We start from the raw sequence: 20,795 nt of genomic DNA, 5'->3' as shown, positions 1-20,795 counted from the left end.
TAATAACCAGAAGCCCTGCTGCTAGGGGGTCCTTTTACGTTTTTCAGCTGGCACTGCACTTGTATGCAAGTCTGCAAACAATACATTCAAAGGACAGGAAATAACTGAGAGTGTGACTGTGTTTTACGTTCACACCCCAGGTTGTACAATAAATTCTCTGTTTAGACAAGCCCTACGATTCACAATGAGCTGAACAGTCCAAAGACTAGGAATACAAGACAATTAATATCAACCCTAACCTTGGCAAAGAAAAAAAAAAAAAAGGAAAAAAAAAAGGCTTTATCTTTAAAGGATTAATTTCCTCTAATTATATTGCTTTCCCAGAGACAAGTACTGCTTCAATCATGAATTGTTGGATGAGATGCAGGAGTCACTGGATGCAGTTATACTGCTGAGGTAATACACAATTAAATTTATTGCTTTCCCAAGGTTTAAAAATTCTTATTTACACCACATCCTCATGCTGTTCTACTGACCTGCCACTGCAGCAGGGCAAACAATGATGAAAAGCAAGGCCCAGGCATGGTGAGAACCCTTAGTAGCCATGAGCTGATGGCTGGATGACCCTTGGCTTTCCAAGCCATGTACTCAGCCTGGAAGGTCTTTGGGCTAACCCCATGCACAAGAATTAACTCAGCCTCACTGTGCCCTACTTGCACTTGGGTACAGAGATGAGCAACTCCTGCCCACGAGGGGCCGTGTTGTAGCTCCCAACCCTGCCTGACTGGTGTGAACTGCCACAGCTCCCAGCTGCAGCCCCCAGGGAAGGTCCCAGGCACTCACCTGGGAGAGCTGGGTCCTGAACTCCTGGGCAAAGGACTCCAGAAGCGAGGAGTTGGTGAAGCAGAAGGTGTGGCGGATATTGGCTGCCATGCTCCCTCCCGTGGCACCGGGATGCGCCAGGTACCGCGACAAGACCTGGCACAGCAGGGCCCTGAGGCTCCCTGCACTGGAGTACTGGGGCTGGCTCTGAAAGAACAACAACACATTCAGGGGGCTGTAAAGCAACACTGTATTTGGGATGGTGCTCAATGCAGTGATGAGACTTTTTTAAGGGATAGCAGTGACATCTGAAAAGCATTGTGGTCACAGCATAGACAGAATTCTAACAGCTGAACAACATCACTAAAACCCTTCAAACTCCTCTTCTATTACAAAGAGAAATGTGTGCAAAAGTGTTTGTAGGCCTTGACACCAAACCACAAAAGCAGTGACCACTACATTGTAACAAATTTCTATTACAAAGGAATGAATTCTATAAATATTAAATACCTATACAATAAACACACAGTGCCTCTGATGCCACTGCAGGACTATCATGAGCAAATAAATACTTGAATGTCAAAGCCTGTATCATATCTTTAATTTCATAATAAAGAAAATATACTGCAAACATCTTAACTCTCACAAGTTCTGAACAAAGTATCTCAGGGTATTTCTTGTGTGTGACTGTATTTTATATTTCATGGTATTATGTCTCAAGGTTTGCCTGGTTTCTGCCTAGAGGACAAAAAACCACAAAGCTTAAAAATCCACCCACAATCACTGTGTTCCAAAATCAAGCTCATTCACATAAGCAACAAAAGCTGTGTGTTGGTACTTTGAGCTTCTAGTTCTTTAAATATGAGGATACATAAATGTTCATGCTCAGCTATTATGCAAATACAGACTTACCTTCTCAAAATTGAAGATCTTGTTGAACGTGTGGGCGCTGGAAGTCAAGTTGGATGGTGATGAAACATTCTGAAGGTTTTTTTCTCCATGAGATACCAAATCTCCAAATGCTGCAATAACAGTTTGAAACACTGTATTTTACTTATGGCTTTTAAAACCTCTTTGCTACATAAAACCAGGACACAGGACAGCTACCTGTGTCAGCTACAGCATTATCAATCTGTTTCCAAAGGTACAGCCAATGGCTACCTGTAAGTACTTTAGGGTTTTTTTTTGATACAATTAAATTCTGGATGACACTGTAATTTTTTATATGGGGCCATGACCTATCATTTAAATTTTTTTTTTTTTAATAAAATGCAGAACTGACTTCCTCCCTGACCATTAGCAAGAGTCAGTAGATCCCATAACTGTTCATTGATTTACTTTTCCCCTCCCCACGCCTCTGCACTTGGTCCCTTTTGCATTCTACATTTTTCTGTCTGTGCACCATGGAGGGTGCTGGCAGGAATGCTAATTGGAACAGTGAATGGCTGGAGCAGAACAGGAAAATGCAAATCTGTAATAATTCATTTCATCGTGAGCCTCCTGCAGAAAGGACTATCTATCATGATGGCTTGCAGATTGTACCAGCCTTGCCATCAATAAATAATAATTGTAATGATTTTATGGAAACTTTCAGACTGAAAGTTCCTTCAAGAAACAGAATCACATCAGAGGAGAACATCACCAACAATAAATATCCACTCTGGCACAGAAGACAACTTATTTGCTGGATAACTGTGGATAAAAACCCTTTTGAAAAAAAAAAAATCATAAGCTGTTTATGGAGAATTTGTGGGTAGTAAAAGGGCAACATTCCATAAATAGCCAGGTCTCTAATTAATGTCCAATCAATCTGTGATCTTGCACTGTTCCTGTGAAACACAACCATTTAATCCTTGTTTCTTGGCCAAATTCCAAAGTCTTCTCTACAGCTACTTGTACTTGTTCCCAAGAATTTACACAAATGTCATGGCCATGGTCACGTGCCTCTGTGAAACACATAAATAATTTCAGCAGTGCTCTAAGAATTGCAGCTCTGTCCAGAGATCTTCAAAAGATCTGCTTTCAAAGTGCAGAATTTCCTAGAGCAGTGAGTAACCTACCCAGTGAAGCATTCCTGCTTTCAGGAACCTCTGCACTCCATGGTGATGGCTGCCTGCCCTTGGCTACACGGGATGAGCTCCTGCGCTTGCTGGGAAAAAAAAAAGAAAAGTAGAAAAAAGGAATAAAAAAGAAAAGACACCTGTAACAATTGCCAGAATTTCTTCTAATTAACTTACTGCTTTAACTCAGAATGTGTCAATGGCTGGATTTCATGGCAGGTGTGTTGAAATCTGGGTTATGCAAAAGCCTGGTTCCTTCTGGAGGCCTGGCATATATTTTGGGGAAGGAAAAGTACAGAACTCCATGGCTATAAAGTGCATGGCCTTACCAAGAAATCCTTCCAGACAACAGGACCTTACTCATCCTTCCTATACATTTCACTACAGGAGAAAAGGTTGCTGAGCTTGATTTTTAGACTTGGTTCCCTTTTATTAAGAGAAATTTTAAGCAATCTTACCACGCACACCTTGGTAAGTGACTCTAAGGAACAGAATCAAAGGGGAGAACCTTGTTCATTTTCTCTGCTGACCTCTGGTTATACACAGTTTTAGGACAAGTTATAAAACAGCTTAACAAGAGCTTCAGTGAGTTGTACAGTGGGAGAGGAGAAAGAAAAACAACCTGGATTAGCTGAATATTACAAAACAATATATCCAGGTTGTGAAGGGCCACAGCTCAAACACTTTGTGACAAACTCACCAATGGGGATCCTGCACCCCTGAGGCAGAGCTGCACCTATTCATCTGGAACCTTCCCCTTCCCAAGGAATTCCCAAGGAATCTTTTCCTGAGGTTTTAGACTCTGGTGCATCCTGCTAGTTTTGCTGTGGCTACTTAATAGTTGGTGGTTTTCCTTGTAGAACACACCAAGGCTGACACTGACCATGCAAGGGGTGGTATGACCACATATCTATGATGGTAATTCCCACAGACAACCGCGAGCATCAAGAGTGGTCAAGATGCTTGGGAATAACTCATGTTCTTGATATAAAATTTGGCCAAATCCTTTGGTTTTCATTTGGCAGGAAAACCCACTTATTTCCTAAACAGCTTTTCAGAAACCAAAAGCAGAAAGCAAGGAGGATTTGTAGCTATTCAAACCCATGGAAGACCTCCAGCTTTGGCACTAGAAGCTCCTATTTCTTCAATACCCTAAATGAACCATTGTTTAACATGCTAGGGAAAAACAATGACACTGAGGAACAGAGCTGTGAATCCAGGCATCCAATTTCCAGGTGGCTTTGCCTTCCCTCCTCTCTTCTGCTGCGTGGCCTTGAATTTGGTTAGGATTCACCTTGTGCAACTTCAGTTGCCACATCCTTAGTCATCCTTCCCACTCATGGAGAGATTCTGACCACTGAATTTGCCTGAGAAATTATTCCCTCTGAACTAAGGAGGATCCTTAAGGAGCCACCAACCCCAAGACTGCCAGATGTGCTCTCTGGTGAGGCCTACTCTAGCTCTTCATACTCTCAAGTTGTGGCCAAGGGGGATTTTGAGACTCTGATCATGGAGCAGCCTCTCACTTGAAAGCAAACATGAGTAACCAGGGCCATTGTGAGATGCCCAGATTTTTAGCTCTCCATGAACCAGCCAGGCCTCTGTGTGGCATGTTCCCCAGGGGTCTGTCAGAACTGGGCAGCCAAGATGTAGAAACTACTCTGGCTGGCATGCCTCAAAGCAAATGCTACTTGACTTCAGCTGGAACATGGAGAATTGAAATGGTCCCACTGAGCATTTCCATTTCAGCAAACGGACATTCCAACAAAACATGCCCAGCCAGCTCCATGCTGCAAATCTCTGTGCTTGCGTGGGCAAAAATTGTTTCTGCATTTTCATGTGTTTCCCAACACGTCTGATGGCCTACAGAGAGGACACCCATTCTGGCTGGCACTTGGAGTACCTGCTCAAAGAGCAGTTGCTCCAGAACTAACATCCAAACTTCCAGCCAAAACATCCTGAACTGGTCCCTCTCAGTGGCAGATCAACATTCTGGGCTGCTCTGGGGGCAAGTCTTATCACTGACCTGACCCACAGTCAGGTCAGTGCAAAAACATGTTCCTTTGCTATGATCTGGGTGAGCTGAAGAGTTTTTCTCAGGGAGCAAAATTCCCTTCAATAGAAGATTCAAGCCTGAATCAGTGGACAGTTAGGGACAGTTTGGGACAGTTCCTGAGAGCTGTCCCTAATTTGATTATTTCTGAAGTGTCCAGTGCAGCTGATATTCTCTTTTCTAAGTGTCAGACATCTGTTAGAACAGGTAGTTGAGGTATATCTTTTGTGGACAAATTTGTACATACACACAGACATGCATGGATGCTCCATCCCCCTCAAAACAGGCTTTGTTTTACAGCTCCTAACACCTGGAAATATTCAGATTCCCTTACAGTCCGAGGGGTGAGATGTCATTAAGTCTTGGCAGCAGATCTTCTGGTGTGTATGGTGTGCCTTTACACCTGGCATCGGAATCACACAGCACTGTTTGCAGGAATGGGAAGAAGCCTGCACTGGGAAGGTTTCGGGGTGCAAGGTAACCTGGAGGGAGAAAGAGAGAGACAATGCCATTATGATGATGAGGACATGCACATTTTGGCCATATGTTTCTGTCAGGATGTGCTATTTCCCCTTCTTAAACAACAGGACACATTCTTAGCTTCACTGAGGCTCCTTTCACTGACTCCACCCTGGCAATATCATCTGCCAAATCCCACTACAAGCACCTCCTGAACACTGACAAAGTCATCACATCACATAGAATGATTTGGCTTGGAAGAAACCTTGAAGGCTGTCCACTTCCAATGGTCCTGCCATGGGCAGGGACACCTCCCACTAGACCCAGTTGTTCAGGGTCCCAGTTAACAGAAAGAAGAGCCAAACTATTTGCTCATAGGATAGTCATGCTGTCAGTCCTGAAGCAACTGCACATATCTCCCCTTCACTCCAAAATCCAACAACAGGAAAGAAATGACAAAAAATCCCTTAGACTAAGATATGCTGATTCTGCCTTAAAAAAAAGTAAAGTGAAAGCAGGCACATGGCCAGAGTAAGCACCCATGAGAACATGTTCTCCAAGACTTGTTGGATTGGTTTCTACACAATGCCACAATCTTTATTTCCAAGCCAAGCTGTTAAAACAGGGCTTTTTCTCAGCTTTTACCACAGGAAGGGGCAATGGATCCAGGACCAACAAACACCTTTGCTTTTTGAGCAGAGCTGCCCTGAGAAGGCAGAGGAGCAATCCATCAGCACCACCCCCCGTGCACCCTCCCAGCTCAGAGCAGCTCCAGCACCATCTGCCTGGTGACCTGGGACGCTGGCAGCCAGTGCTGAGCGATGAGATCTGTGTCCCTGTCTCCCGTTTCTCCAGACACAGAGTGGACCTGAGCAATGAGACACTTGAGTGTTTTATGTGCCACTTGCCCCGCGCTGCTCGCTGCCAGCCCGCAGAGTTCACGGCTGCTCTTCCTCTCAGAGACAAATGCTCTCATAAATCTCCAAACTCTTTTGCTGGATCATGGCAACATATTATTTAAAACAATCATTTGGAAAATTACCTGGCAAAGGACATTGCTATTATTTCTGCTATGGCAAGGAGCCAGATTTGCTGAAGGCCTGCGGGCAGGCTTGTGGTAATTGATTACCTTGCTCTCTAGTCTTCAAAGATGACCTGAGACTCTCACCCAGGCACAGGTTTATCTCTCACCCCTCCAACAAGGACACAGTACTACATTTGTACAGCATTTATTCATTATAGCAGTGGTCAAACCCCAGATGCTCCCAGAGGGCTTGGCAGGGGTAGGTGGATTCCATAGCTGTTGGTCTCCTTGATGGATACTGGATTTTCCTAAGCTTTCCTCAGCACAGCTGATCACTGCACTTTTGGGTCAGAACACAAGAGTTCATGGTTTAGCACAGGAGTTCCCATTGCTTTGGGCAAAACAGCAACCAGTACAGAGGTCCCTGAGACCTGCAGAGGTACAGGCGCCAACTTTGATGGTGGTGTGATACTCTTCTACACCTCAGTGGAGAATTAGGAGTACAAGAGAAAATTAAAGTACATGGATACCTGCCAGAGGAGAAGGCTCCCTGCTGTGGGAAGCTTCCCCCAGGACTCCCTGCATCCCTCAGGCCACCTCAGGAATTACACCCTCCCTCCTTCAGGAGTTACAGAGCTGGCTGAACCAGCTCCCAGCAACCTCAGAGCACCAAGGGTAGCAAAAGAGCTCCCTTATCCCTACAGGCAGAACTTCTGGTCTTGGGGCCACAGGACCAAGCAACAATCATTCTAAAGATGTTGTAGGGCAATTAATTTGCTGCCCATGAGGGAAACTTTAGAGCAGGGCACTTTAATCTGAAAGCATCCTTGTGTGAATATCCCTGCCATGTCTTGCCCTTTGGGATCACCAATTACAACCCTGCACAACGTTCTGCACACACGGGCATCCTCTCATCTTCCTTCTCCTCTCCCACACCCTCATTCCCATGCAGGGCATTGACTTGCACACCAATCGAAAAATGCACACCACAGACCTCACTGGATCGGTGTCCCCACCAAAATGAAGCTTCAAAGATGTGGGAAGCCATGAGGCCTGGGATGGAGGGCATAGCCACAATGATGTGTGGAGCTCCACCCTTCACTGCCCTCCACACCTACCAACAACCACACAGCCAGGAGCTAAGTTCATGTCTCTTAGTAGGCCAGGAGCAGCTAAAGATGTGTAACTCCTCAGGGTAAAGCTGAAAGGGGAACACAAGCATGGGTCTGGGGAGCACTGGTCTTCTTCAGAGACATGCCAGATGTTTACAGGGATGATTAAGCAAGAGATCCTGACGAATCCAGATCAGAGGAAGACTCTTCCTTGAGGTACAACTATAATAATAACAAAATTCTAGAATTGGACTCAAAAGTGCCACACTTTGAACTAAGTGGGCAATTAAACAATTAGCTACTCTATCACAAGTGAAGTGCTCAATGTCAGAACACAGTGATGGTATCAGTTCTTCTTCTTTTGAAACAGCAGCCCCAAATATAAAGAGCCAGGAATTTGTGACCTGAAGTTTGGAAGTGCTGCCACTTGTGGTGGTGGCACAATGCCTGTGAAGACATCCTTGGCCCATGAGGTTGAGGCACTTGCTGAGGCTCTGCCAGCTCTCAGTAGATGCTGAGCAGTTTGCTGGCAGCTGGATGCAGCCATGGGGCCTGATCCATCCCTGAGTCACTGCAGGCATGAACCAGTGTTACCCCACCATGTTTTTGGCACAGGAGCAGTGGCAATGCCAGGGAGGACACTTCTGGAAGAGGCCTGGGCTCTGACAGCAGTTAGAGAATTAAGGAAGTTTTTTGAGAAAGACTGTGACACAGAAAAACTCAAAATGTTTGGGCCAGATTCCCATGTGGTGTAAGTTAAACCCACGCTGGCTCTCAGCCCTGCAAAGGAAGGAATTTACTGATGCCAAGGTGAGCCATGAGATTAATGCTCTCCCTGCCCCATGCTCCTGCCCTCCATCCCCCTGCTCTGGGTGAGGAGATGTGACCCCACAGAGCCACATGGGCTGTCCTGCCCACACAGATGAATTCCCTGCTGGCCCTGTGACCACTGCAGGGATGCCCAGGGAGGAAGTTGCTTCAGGAGATCTCCATACTGACCTGTCCCTGCCTTGGCTGAGGTTTATCCAGCACACCAGTGACATCAGTGCACAGTGTAAGCACCAGCTACCAAATGTGACAGAAGGAGAGTTGTACCTGCTCTGCACATACAAATTGTAAAGGACAGTCTTTCCACGGTGAGAGTTTCCCAGTCTGAAGTGCAGCACTCTCACTAGAGACTTTTGCAGTATTTCTACTGTTGGAAATCCCTTTGTTTTCCACAGGCAGCTCCTTCTCCCACTCAAACCTACAGCAATGCCATATCGAAGCCCCAGCTTTATGATCCCACATCACACACTAGAGCAGATCCACAACACATGACAAAATTCTTTTTTCAATCTCCCCATTGGCTTTAGCTTTAAACCTCCTAATCTGCTAAAACTAAAATTTCCTTTGAAGGGTCCCACTACCAGTGCCCATGAGTCAAGGGGGAGAGATCACTGCACCCACTGATGCCACATGACTGAGCTGAGAAACCATTCTGTCATATTTCTGGCCAAACTGACACCTCTGCAACCAAACTCCAAGCCTAGATCTGTATCCTGCTAGCAAGGACTGACTTTGGGTCTGCCAGCAGCAGAATCCCAAGTGCCGAGGCTTTTACTGTGTCTTCTGACAGAGAGTTTTGATTTTCTATCCCCACTGAGAGAAGGGCTCAGAAACTGAAGGAAAAAGGCACCCCAAAGGGCAGAGGAGGCCAAGGGCTCGGTGCTGCATGGGCCAGTTCTCCCTGTTTAGTAGCATCTAACCAGGCCAGCCACATCTCCAAGAGCTGGAAAGGAACAAGGCATGCAGAGCAGTAATAACAAACATAAGATACCAATTAATGCACACATGCCACTGGAAATTCTGGCTTTTCCCCATTTGCTCTCATTCAGAATAAAAAGAAGAAAATTAATTTCTCATATTTTTCTGAATGTTGTAAATTCCTGTACACTTCCCTTCAACACAAGCAAAACATTTTGTTTTCTTCAAGTAAAGATGCTTGGTATAATACCAATGAGAAATGTCAGGGGGATTCTAAATGTCACACAAGAGGGATGAAAATTACTATTTCACTATGGTCTATAAGATTAATTGAAACTGACCCAAATGTTTAAACCTAAATGGACCATGTTTCACATTGCCACATTGATTTTGCTGCTTCCACTGCACTCAGGTTTGTGACATTTGCATTATAGATGAGTCCAGCCATCTGCTGATCCAGCCAGGAATTCAGCAGATCAGAGGCACAGCATCATGACCACAGCAGCCCCCAGCTGAGTTTTTCTGGTTTCTACCACCTTTAGTTTAGAGTCATGTCACCACTACTTGGGCATGAAAAAACTTGCTTGCCTTCAACATTCACACACTCTGACACTACCTAAGTCCTAAGCTCTAAGTCCTTCCAAATTCCTCCCATAGTTCATAAAAAACCCATCCGAACCTCAACTCTGCCACTGGTGAATTGGAGGCATTAATGAGCCAATGGCTTCATTAGGAAGTATTGTGTTTAATTGGAAATGCATTCAATCAATCAAATCATACAAGGCAACATCATAACTGTGACTTTTCAGCTAGGGAAAAGGTGGCCAAAAAGTGGTTTGATAAATAAATAAATAAAGTAAGGAATCAGTGAGTAAAAGGGTGAAAAAATGATCACTCCTCACAACACAGGGACAGCAAAGCACAGTGAGATCAGGACATAACCAGCAAAAAGGACCGAAACCACATTTTTGTAACAAATATCAAAATATTGTAGAACTTAGTGCAACAGGACAAAGCAGACATTGATTTCAAAAGAATTAGACAATTCACAAAAATAGATTTGTCAGCAGCTACTTAAATGATCACATGGCTCAAACCCCTTCAGCTTCTGGCTGAAGAAATCTTAAACCTTTCAGGATTTTTGCAGTGGAGGGAACACTCTGTGCTGTGTTCCTATAAGCTCCCTTAAAATCACCCCTGAGCAGTGGGGTCTAACCCAGAGCAGCAAAAGACCCCAAACTGTGATCTATATTTTTCTCAAGAGTCACAAAAACTTCTAGTGAGAATATTTTCTGCTCTGGTCACCTCCTCCCAACTTTCTATGCCAAATGTTTGGCTGTGTTTATGTACACATAACCTTCTGAGTTCCCTTCTAGTCTTTCTCATTATCACACAGCATCATTTTAAATTTTGATTTCTGCTTTTTCAACAGCCAAAAAGACAAAAGTGCCTGTTTCATGACATAACAAAGATCCTGCTTCCCTTCCAACCACATGCAACTGTCCATTTCCAGCTTTGTTCACATCTATTTATCAGCAACAACTTAAGCTGCCTATTTTTTCTGTATAAAGCTTTATGCTAATGCTAGGACTTTGAATCTCTCTCTAAAAACAAAACCAAATCATCAAATCTATGGGACGAGATTAATTTTTAAGCAGGGCACTTTTTATACATGAATATCCAGCTGGCTTATGCCTTACCTATTAAAAGAGTGTATTTAATTGCCCTCACACTTCTATCGCTGTGACATTTCAGTGCATTTTTTTCCTAACATCTAATCTGACCCTACCCTGGCATAATTTAAGGTTGTTTCCTGTCATCTTTTCACTTGAGACACGGCAGAAGAGACTGATCCCCACCTCACTACAGCCTCCTTCTGCATCTCCTGATGTTTGAAATGAAAGCACAGCAGGACCCCAGATAAATCCATCCAAGCCCCCCGGATACCCAGTGTGGCTGGGTGAGGTTTAAAAGCTTGCATTTTTTTATCTTTACAACAACAGGATCCTTGTTTTCTCATGATGTCCTCAGCTGCCTGCCTAGGACACTTCAGTCAAAGCAGCAAACTCACAGCCACTCCTCCCTCTGTGGCCTCCATGGAAGAAGCATTTCATTTTGTTGCCCAATTCTTCCCCCAAGCACTTCAGGCTCTGCAATAAGACCAGCCCAGAGCAGACAGAATCTACTTCCATGCTTATTAAGACTGGGCAAGCTGGTTTTGCTCGCCCACAGACCTTCCACTTCCACCTCCTTATTTAATAAATTAAAAATCAGCACTGCGGTCTGATCACATTGGGTTCGTGGATCAGGGAGATCAGGGAGAACACAGAGCAGAGAGCATAAAAATCACAAAGGAGCCAAAGAGCAGCAGGTGTAAAAGGAGGAGCAAGAACCTCCAAAACAAAGACAGGAACAAAGGAGAGGAGGTGGAACCTGGAACCCTTTGAAGAGGTATTGCAAACTCAGGGCAAGGTGGGGAAAAGACAGAGCTGCTGTCTGCACCACGGGGCAGAGCTGAGGAGGTTGACAGTGCTAGGAAGGGATGCTCCACTGCCTGCTCCACAAACACACCAGGAGAAAGCAGTAACTGCACACAAGCCCTTTTCCTAGAGGGCTCTTTCAAAGCAATATTTAATGCAGACAAGGCTAACCAGGTCTTGTAACACAGCCAGGTCGATCTTGTCGGTATGAGCAGCAGGGGACTACCCAAACAGGACCTAAGAAGAGAGTCAGGACATTTCCCAGCAAGAAACTGGAACCTAAAAGCTTAAATCCATATCTAGACTCTTGCAAAAACACCTGCACAAAAACTGTGTTTACCCAACCAATATCTTTCAATGCTGAGTGCCTCCAGAGCCCAGGTTTAGAGTCTTTAAACAAAAGTGACCTCCTTTCCAGAAACACAGGCATCAACAACTGCTAATTTCAGTCTAAGCCAAGCTGCTCAACACCTTTGGAAAAATACCTCTGCCCTTTTAGATCCCAGCACCTGGACTGAGGTGCTTCAGGAAGTCAATTAGAATTAAGTGACCACCCCAAGGCCCTGCTTCAATGGGGAAGGAAAAATCACAGTGGTAAGTCAGGAGTTCCCAGCTCCAACTCTGAACATCCTTCAGTCACACCCCAGAAGGCAGAAGAGTCTGCAGAAAGAAAGGGAAGTGTGGAGATTTATGTATGACAAGGGAGGCATTACAAACATCACAGTGCTCTCTTTAAGCAATTCATCTCCAAGCCAAGGGGAAAACAAGGAACTGTATGTCTGGAGACCAGTGTAAGGAGATCAGTGTGTGTGTCTATTCAGCAAATGTGGGGTTAATTAATATAACCCATACCCCCTTCAGCTCTGGTTTAATGAAACAGAGGGTTATATGGAAGTCTTCTCCCTAGCACAACAGAATGAAACAAAACATCCACACTGAAGCCAGAGACTTGGTGAGGCATTTCCTGAATCACTGCAGATGGGCACAGGCAAAAATCTGATGTGTAGAAAAGGGGGGAAGCCTGGCAGAAAAGAAGGGGAGGAAAATGAAGCAGTGTAAAGGAACACAAGGAGTGGGGCTGCTCCACCACAGGCAAGTGGTGAAGGAGAGCCTGAAGTCTGATATGTGCTTGTCTGTGTGCAGAACAGGCAGAACCCTGGGGGTGGATTATGACTTGCATGAATATCCGTGACTTATCTAAATGAATGGAGTGGCCTGTGCAGCTGAGCCATCATCCCAACTCCCTGTAATTAGCATGGGAACCTATTAATTTTTCCACATTACTGGGAAAAGAGATTAATACAGGTGCCTCCAACTAAGAGGCAAATTCCTATAAAGTACAGCATATTTTCAGAGTTTTCTCACCTCCAGGTGCGATGTCTTCTAAGGCATCGGAGATCTCTGCTCAGGGGCCTGTACTGATTTTTTCAGCCAGTTCTGGAGCTGTTCAAATCCTAGCTACCCATCACAGCAAGATTGAATGGATGCAGCTCAGAGACAGAGCCTATCCCTGGCCTTCCTTCCCCCAGGAGCACTGGAGCCAAGAATGAGAGCAGAGTATCTGTTCCTGCACAGTGCTGTGCCACACAGCTCTGGTCTAAGCTAGACCCAAACACCTGTGCTGGTACTGACCAATTCTCATGATATTCCCCCAGAACACTGGCTGCAAAGAGCAGCCTGGTGGAGGACTCTGCTGCTGAGTCTCTCTCTGACAAACATCTCTGAGCAAATGCAAGGTACTCTTGCTGGGGAAATCTAGGGGGAATTCTGGGCAGAGGTGAAGGGTAGAAACTTGTTCACTGGGAAAAGTTCTGCCAACGAATTCCCTGGCAAGATTTTGGTGGATTTAAGAGCAGACCCAAGAGCACAGCTGCTTTCCACAAAGAACTGTCTGTGAATGAGGCGCGGGTTTCACAGCCCAGCTGTCCCTGGGAGTGCCGCAGGAGCAGACCCGGGGTCTAACAGGGGTGAGGCTTGTCCCACATCCTCCCACAGCCCAACTGAGCAGGGTTCTGAGCGAGGGGAGGGGTAACCACACCCAAGAGAGCTCCTACCGGGAATACTGATGAGGTTCATCTGACAGCAGGGGAGAGGAGGCCAGCACGAAAGGAAGAAATCGGGCGGGGAGGGTGTGACAGGGTGTGGCAGCTCGTTAAAGCAAGAGCGTAATTGGGCTCCTCTGCAGACTGAGTGGGCTGAGCCCTGAGGGACAGATGGTATCTCCTGCACAACTCCCATACCTTGCTAAAGCCTGTAGGATGGAAAGGGACTTGTGTCCCTGCTCCAGAAAACAGGTGATACAGGCACAAAAGTCTGGATGATACCATCAAACCTAGTAGCTTTCACCTGCAGGCTTCCAGTCCAGAGTTTCCTATTCAACACATACACATTCCAATGTCTCCTAGCAAAGACAAAGGCTGAAATAAAAAGGTCAGAAGTCACAACTGCAATATGAATAGTAAGTTGAATGGGGATTTTGTTTGTAAGACTCTGGGATCATCACAGAAACTGGACATGCAGACAGTGAAATCTCTTTTTCATTTCTCCTGACAACAATCTCTGCTGACCTGGAAACACATCATCAAACAGAATCCCTGAATAAAGAAGATAGATAGGGGTTTTTTTACCTCCTAGATACAAGATGAAAATTATTTATCAGACTTCAGCTCCTTGTTTTCCTCAGTTCTTAGTTTTCCTATGAGCATCCCTTGAGTGATGACATTTATTTGGCATGTCATTTCCCTCTGAAGCTCAGCCTGGCACAAACTCCCTTTGCATTAAGTGCTACACAATATAATTCAGGACAAGCAACTTGCTCCTGCAGGAAACCCTTGCCATTTATTCACCCTTGACTGATATTTGCCAGGTAATTTCTCTACATAATCCTCCATCTATTCAATGTGTATAAGCTGCTCTTCAGAAGAAAATACTGTCTCGAATTTGAGCTGTTTTAATTGAAAAAAAAAATAGATTTCATGATGTTTCTCTGGCCCTGAATACACAAGATAAAGCTTGCAGAGTGGGATTTTCTGTGGGGTTATCTCTAAGGCTCCAAACCTCAGCATCTGAGTAGCTTATTCCATCTCTGTGCCATTGATTCTGTGCTTCCTGACTTTTGTCTACCTGCAATAATCTCTTGACAGCAGAACTGGAAACAGCTTCTTGTCACTACTTAATGATTCTGTCTTAAGGCAGGCACTGGAACTCAGCATAAGGTGAATTTTATGAATAAAATGAATAAAATCCCCTCCTGTAATAGTTTTCTTAGATGTGTCCACCCCCACCTGCTTTTCTATCAGAAAGGAAAGTTCCCAAGTGATTTATCTTTTGCTTTTCAAGCAAAAAGTTTGATACATTTTTTCCAGTTGTCAAAAAAAAAAAAAAAAAAGTAATTGTCAAGCAACTGTCCTTATTTACCTATAATAGCAGCAGAAACTGGCTTTTTGATGCTCTGGTTAGCATCCTTCTCTATTCCTTTGGGATTCTTAGATGGTCTCTGAACATCTGGATCACAACAATACACCAAAACCTTTATTTTCCAGCAAAAAACCTCTCTTGCAATAGAGAGTTCCTATCATCCACTTCTAAGAGAGACAGACACCTACTCACATACTTACTGAGACTTGTACTAAAATAAAGTTAATCTACAGAAGGAAAGGGAACTCATCCAAAGATACTGCCCAACTTTCCCCTTTCCTGCAAAGCACAACTGATGGTGCTACTTGCAGTTCATAAAGTTATTCCTGTTAATTCATTAAGGCAGGGACATGATCATCCAGAGCAAAAACGCTCCAAATAAATATAGGTTCTAATGAACAACACTGTCAAATAAAAGAATAAATATTTCCCCATCCAGATGGCTCCCTTGACGTCTAACTTATCTGATTTACTGGGGACAGGAAGCACAACTGGTGGGGCAGTGTGGGAGGCCTGCCATTTCCACACTTGGCAAAATCCAGGGTTTTCACAAAGTACGTGTCCTGTCTTGCCTGCTCCAACTGGCTCAAAGGAATTTGGGAGAACTTGGAATCTATAACATGCCTAAAGAGGTCTTTGGCTGACAGCAGATAGGCTTGGGGTTAAAAAAATATCCCAACACATCAAGAATGTCCTTTCCCTTTAAAGAACTCCTATGATACTTTCAGGAAGAACTTGCTCTGGTTCTCCATCCCTGCCTATGGAAGGAGGTGCACAATGCTGCAGTGGGATTAGGCTGTGAGCTCTCTGCAACAAGGACTATCCTAATTTCATGTCTGATACTTGCCACAGTGTGGTCCTTTCTCACACCTCACAGGAATGAGGAGTTTCTAACTAGAGACTCACAGCTGTCACTCAGCAGGGTGAACATTCCCAGTGTTCAGAGGCAGATCCCTCCCAGCCACATCTCACACAGGGATAGCTACAAACTTTGGGAGCCAAGTGCTCGTCTCCTCTGCTGCCAGGCACTGTCTCCTCTCCTCCTGCATCAGTCTCCCTGCCCCAAATACAAACCCCCAGCCTTGCCCATGCCAGGCCTTTGCTCCTGCAGGCTCATGACAGCCCTATGTGGGTCGTCCATGGTGGTGTCTCTGCTATCAACCAGGTGTTGAAAATCTTTAAGGTCCCTTCCAAGCCAAACCATTCTATGGCTCTATCATTTGATTCAACTCAAAACTAACACAGTGAAAGATAAAAAAACCTCCTAATTCGATTAATTCCTTGCTCTGCTTTACTGTGTAACTTCATGAACAATTGTGCTCAGAGCTGGGGCATGCTTCTGTTGGTGGTAAGGACTCACTGATCAGCAGAAGTGCTTTAGAGCAGACCCAAGTGCATCCCTGCTCTGAGATGGACACTTCCTGACCCAAGGAGCAAGGCTTGCAAGTGAGAACCAGCTTGTGCAAACTTTCACCCATTTGACCCCCAACAACTACTGACCCACCCAAGGAGCTGCTATTTTTATTACAAGGGGCTCACATACACCATCAGGTCCCAGGAGCCAAGCAAGTTATCACTCTTCAACTGAGCCTCAGCAGTGAGATGCTTCAATGTGCACATTTTGCCTGTGGCATGCACAAGGTAAAACCTTTCATGTTGACCAATCTCATGTTTGCCACCCCACCTGCATAACCACACTTGCAGCCTCTGCCCTCACTCATTTTACTGAGTAAGCTCTCAAGCTCTCCCTCAGCTGCCCTCTTCTCCTTTAGTTTATCCTGGAAATTTAAATTGCTGTCTATAGAGCAGTATCTGAATAAATCTTGATGAGACAGTTCTTTAAGGTTGTTTTCTAATTATAAAGCTAATTTGGAAAAAAAAAAACAAAAAAAAAACCATGAGCAAAAACTACCTCAGAGGAGCACACATATTTTATTTACAGCATGATACATCCCAGGAAATCTCCACTGGAAACTACACGGAGCCAAATTTGTAAAAGTAACAAAAGCCATCAAATGAACACATCAGTCACTGAAATGAGAGCTAAACCCCACAGACATAAAAACAAACCAGTTACTTACAGTTTTGCTGCGGTTCTGGAGGGAATTTGAGACGGATAATGGCCAAGATTATGAAAACAACCACAGGCCAGGAAATTAAAACAAACGACCATACCTATAAAACAGCAATGAAAATATATTGGTTACGTTTGTCGCATTGATGTTACCCAGAGCCTGTCTGGAATGTACAAGCAGTGCCCTAAGTGAGTTATGAGGTGCATTGTAAATCACACCTGTCTTGGCATGCATACAATTAAAATCCAAGCATTATCTATTCAGGAAGAAAAACTACCGAAGATTTCAAGAGCAAATAACAAGGCTGAAAGCAGCACAAGGTTTCAGTTTGGCTGATAATTATGGGGGACTGTGTTTACCCAGCTTTGAGACACTGCTATGTCACAGTAAAGGCACGCTGGGAAGGACCAACCAAAAGATAAAGCAGCTGCAGTGTGAAAGCTTGGTTTCACTTTCAGTGGAATGATGGATAAATAGGACTTCAAGTGACCTACATCTCAAAATTAAAGTCTTTGACAAGCCTACAGCAGTTTTCCCCAAAAAATGTAGCTGTTTTCCACAACCAGTGGATCCTCATGGTAGAGCTGGAATGAAGGATTTTCACAGTGGTCATTCACAAGATGTGGAGCTCAAGCACAGTAGAGGAAGGGGTTTATGGAGTTGTGCAACCAGCTTACAGAACACACATCTGAACACCCATCATCAATCAAATTCCCTTATAAGAACTTCTGACCCCAGCAGCCCAAGCCCCTGGCACCTTTCCTTCTCCAGTAGCAGTCCATACAGATGGGCTGAGATGATTCCCAGAATGGTTTTGGTTAAAGGGACCTTAAAGCTGATACAGTCCCACCTGCTGCCATGGGCAGGGACACCTTCCACTCTGCCAGGGTGCCCCAAACCCATCCAACCTGGCATTGGACACTGCCATCAATGGCATTGGACACAGCCACAGCTTCTCTGAGCAATCTGTGCCAAGGCCTCCCCACCCTCACAGGGAAGAATTTCTTCCACCTATCTAACCTAAGGTGGAAGAGAAGTAATGTAATGTTGCCCTAATGTGTTGAAAAACACATGACCATGTATAGAACTCTTGTCTCTATGAGGGTTGCCCCTTTCATTGGACAAGAATTAAGAAAACACTAGAATTAATCATGTAGTATAGCAAACCAATCTAGGAAAGATGCCCAAAATCTTAAAATACAAACCCTGGAGTTTTGTGAGCTAGGAAATTGTAATTATTCAAATAATCCCTTACTTTTGCACTAGCTGGCAAACTGGCTCCCATGCTTACTAGATAAAGAGTATTCCCTTCATCAGTAGTTAAACTGAAACTACTGTGTGCTACAAAATTGCTGTTCCATCTTCAGGTCAATTTTTGGAACTGCAAAGACGTCTATTTTTTTTTTCAGATCAGCAGAAATTACCCAAAGCTGTTTTTCCAAAGTAATTCCAAGCCCATAACCGTGTTTTCATTTCCTGTAACACTCAGTGGAACATAAAGCCAAACAGACAGACAAACAAATCCTGGAGAGCAATTCAATTTAAAGATGGTTGTTCTACAGCAACTCCATCCCTATCGTCTGTGATGAGGTGACTCAGGCTTGAAAGTAGGAGCATATTTTCATGCCCCAAAATAGGTAGGTGACAGACATCAAACCACCTCCCCCCACACCCCTTCAGAAGGTGCTCCTATAATTTTAGCATTCAGCTACATTTAGCTTAGACAGACCATACCCTTCCTGCTTTTTATGTATACACCGCCAACCTGTAACAAGATCCATCACTGACACTGACATATTTTAGTAATTTTTTATATCAGATGCTTTCCCTATAATCAGTGCTCAAACATGCAGTTTAACTGAGATTAATTCTCATGCAAATGGTATTATTAACGTGTCCTCCTTGTTTAGCACCACACAGGCTAAAGTAAAATTATGGGGTAACAGCACAGAAACTGATATTAGTCAGAAGCTGCCTAAAGGAAGGGCTGGACATCTGTCACATTCCTGGGACAATAAATGAATACTGATTGCTCCTACTCAGGAAAATCATTGTCCCTCCCCATTTTGAGGGACACAACGGTGCTTATATTCCCCACTTTCCAGACATGTCTTCTCTCAGTATCTCTGTCCTGTGACTTAATTGGATTTAATAGTAGTTGGGCACATCAGTTGCAACATCACAGCATTCCCACTGTCCCAGGCATTTCTAATAAACAAAAACAAGACAACCACCCTGGCCAAACTGTTTGCAGGTGGAACATGTTGACTTGAATGAAACAATAACCAACCTCAATCTGGCTCTTGGGACATTAGGAACTGTGATGTTGGTTGCATAATCTCTTAGTTGCTGGATTATTTCACTAAAAATTGATTGAATCTCTCAGAGCTTACTTAGGATCTCTGGGTAAGTGCACATTTTCTCTCCTCTTCCTGCCTCTGTTCAGATAATGAAGTGCAACACACAAGAGGCAACAATATCTCCAGTTACCTTTGGCACTCAAGCCTGACTTTGCTCCCAAAAAGATCGGAGTTCACCTCCTCACAGCCTCCTCAGCCTGAGAAAGCTCCCTAATTTGGAGCAAGAGAGGGAAATAAAGGAGGGTTGCAAGGCATGCCTGCCATTAAATAGTCAGCAGTGGCCAGATTTTTATTTTAATTGGCATTTCAGTTCTACAGAGTTGATATTTCAACTCCACAGGAAACCAGAATTACAGCAAGTCAGACTGTGGTCAGAAGCACAGGTAGGGCTTAGGTGGCATTTACTCAGGGTACACAAGAGTTGAAAGGGACCCAAGCCTTCTGCTTTTAACGAGGCTATTACAATTTCTCTCAAGAAATTAGAGGTAATTTATTGGGATTCTTCTGCATCTCAGGAGACGTGTATTTTGCAGCAGTGAAGAACACTCTGAGGCACACAGCATATCCACAGGAGACAGAGGCACTCAGCATCTCTCTGAATCAGGGTCCACAACCAGGAGATAGGGCAGGGTGAGCTGGAACAGACCTTGCAGAAGCACACAGTCATACAAGGCCTTTCACTTCACCCTCGCATCACACTCTCCATGGGCATCTTTCTTTGGTCAGCACTTCTGTGCCTGCCAAGGTTTCCATTCCACCAGGGCAAGTTTAAATCCCACCACGTTTGGTTACTGGAGCACAAGTTATGGTGCAGCTCCCTGAACTGCCCAGGCTTCAGCTGAAAATACCACACACCAACACTGTACCAACACTGGACTGGGACAAAACTGGCCATGCAATGCCATTCGAAGGAACATTTGCTCCCTGATGCTGCTGCAGCTCAGATCCCTCTCTGGACATTTCTGGCAATGTTTATCTTTTGGACAGAAAGATCATTGGGGTGTTTGATTTGCAGCACACTGGACTGCACTGGAAATTTGTCCTACCTGCATCTCTCAGAGCTACTTTTTTTGTTATCCATCCTTTACAAATGCCTTTGTGTAAGGGCAATCCCATCACCTCTAAATCCCAGGGGCTCCTCAGAGGCTGTGCACCAGGCATGGGGTCTGCTAACATGGCAGCACGTACAGAACTGCAGCCCTGACTCAGGTCTGCCCACGAGTCTGTGCATGGTTTTGCTTGTACAG

The 20,795-nt window shown here is 44.6% G+C and overlaps 1 protein-coding gene across 1 annotated transcript in view; it reads right to left on the bottom strand.

The window, feature by feature from the left end:
- The window catches only part of ABCA12 (ATP binding cassette subfamily A member 12), a 104,852-nt gene that overhangs the window by 56,748 nt on the left and 27,309 nt on the right, over window positions 1–20,795 (bottom strand). The window contains exons 4-8 of the mRNA XM_072931868.1: window positions 17,195–17,288; window positions 5,210–5,357; window positions 2,823–2,911; window positions 1,675–1,784; window positions 784–969 (exon numbers count right to left, since the gene is read on the bottom strand). Of these exons, the coding sequence (XP_072787969.1) occupies window positions 784–969; window positions 1,675–1,784; window positions 2,823–2,911; window positions 5,210–5,357; window positions 17,195–17,288 (627 nt within the window). The remainder of the gene's footprint in view (window positions 1–783; window positions 970–1,674; window positions 1,785–2,822; window positions 2,912–5,209; window positions 5,358–17,194; window positions 17,289–20,795) is intronic.

The sequence above is a fragment of the Taeniopygia guttata genome, chromosome 7, assembly GCF_048771995.1.
Source record: "Taeniopygia guttata chromosome 7, bTaeGut7.mat, whole genome shotgun sequence".
Classification (NCBI taxonomy): Eukaryota; Metazoa; Chordata; class Aves; order Passeriformes; family Estrildidae; genus Taeniopygia; species Taeniopygia guttata.
The sequence above is the reverse complement of the archived record's forward strand: the minus strand, read 5'-3'. Positions and strand labels throughout refer to the sequence as shown.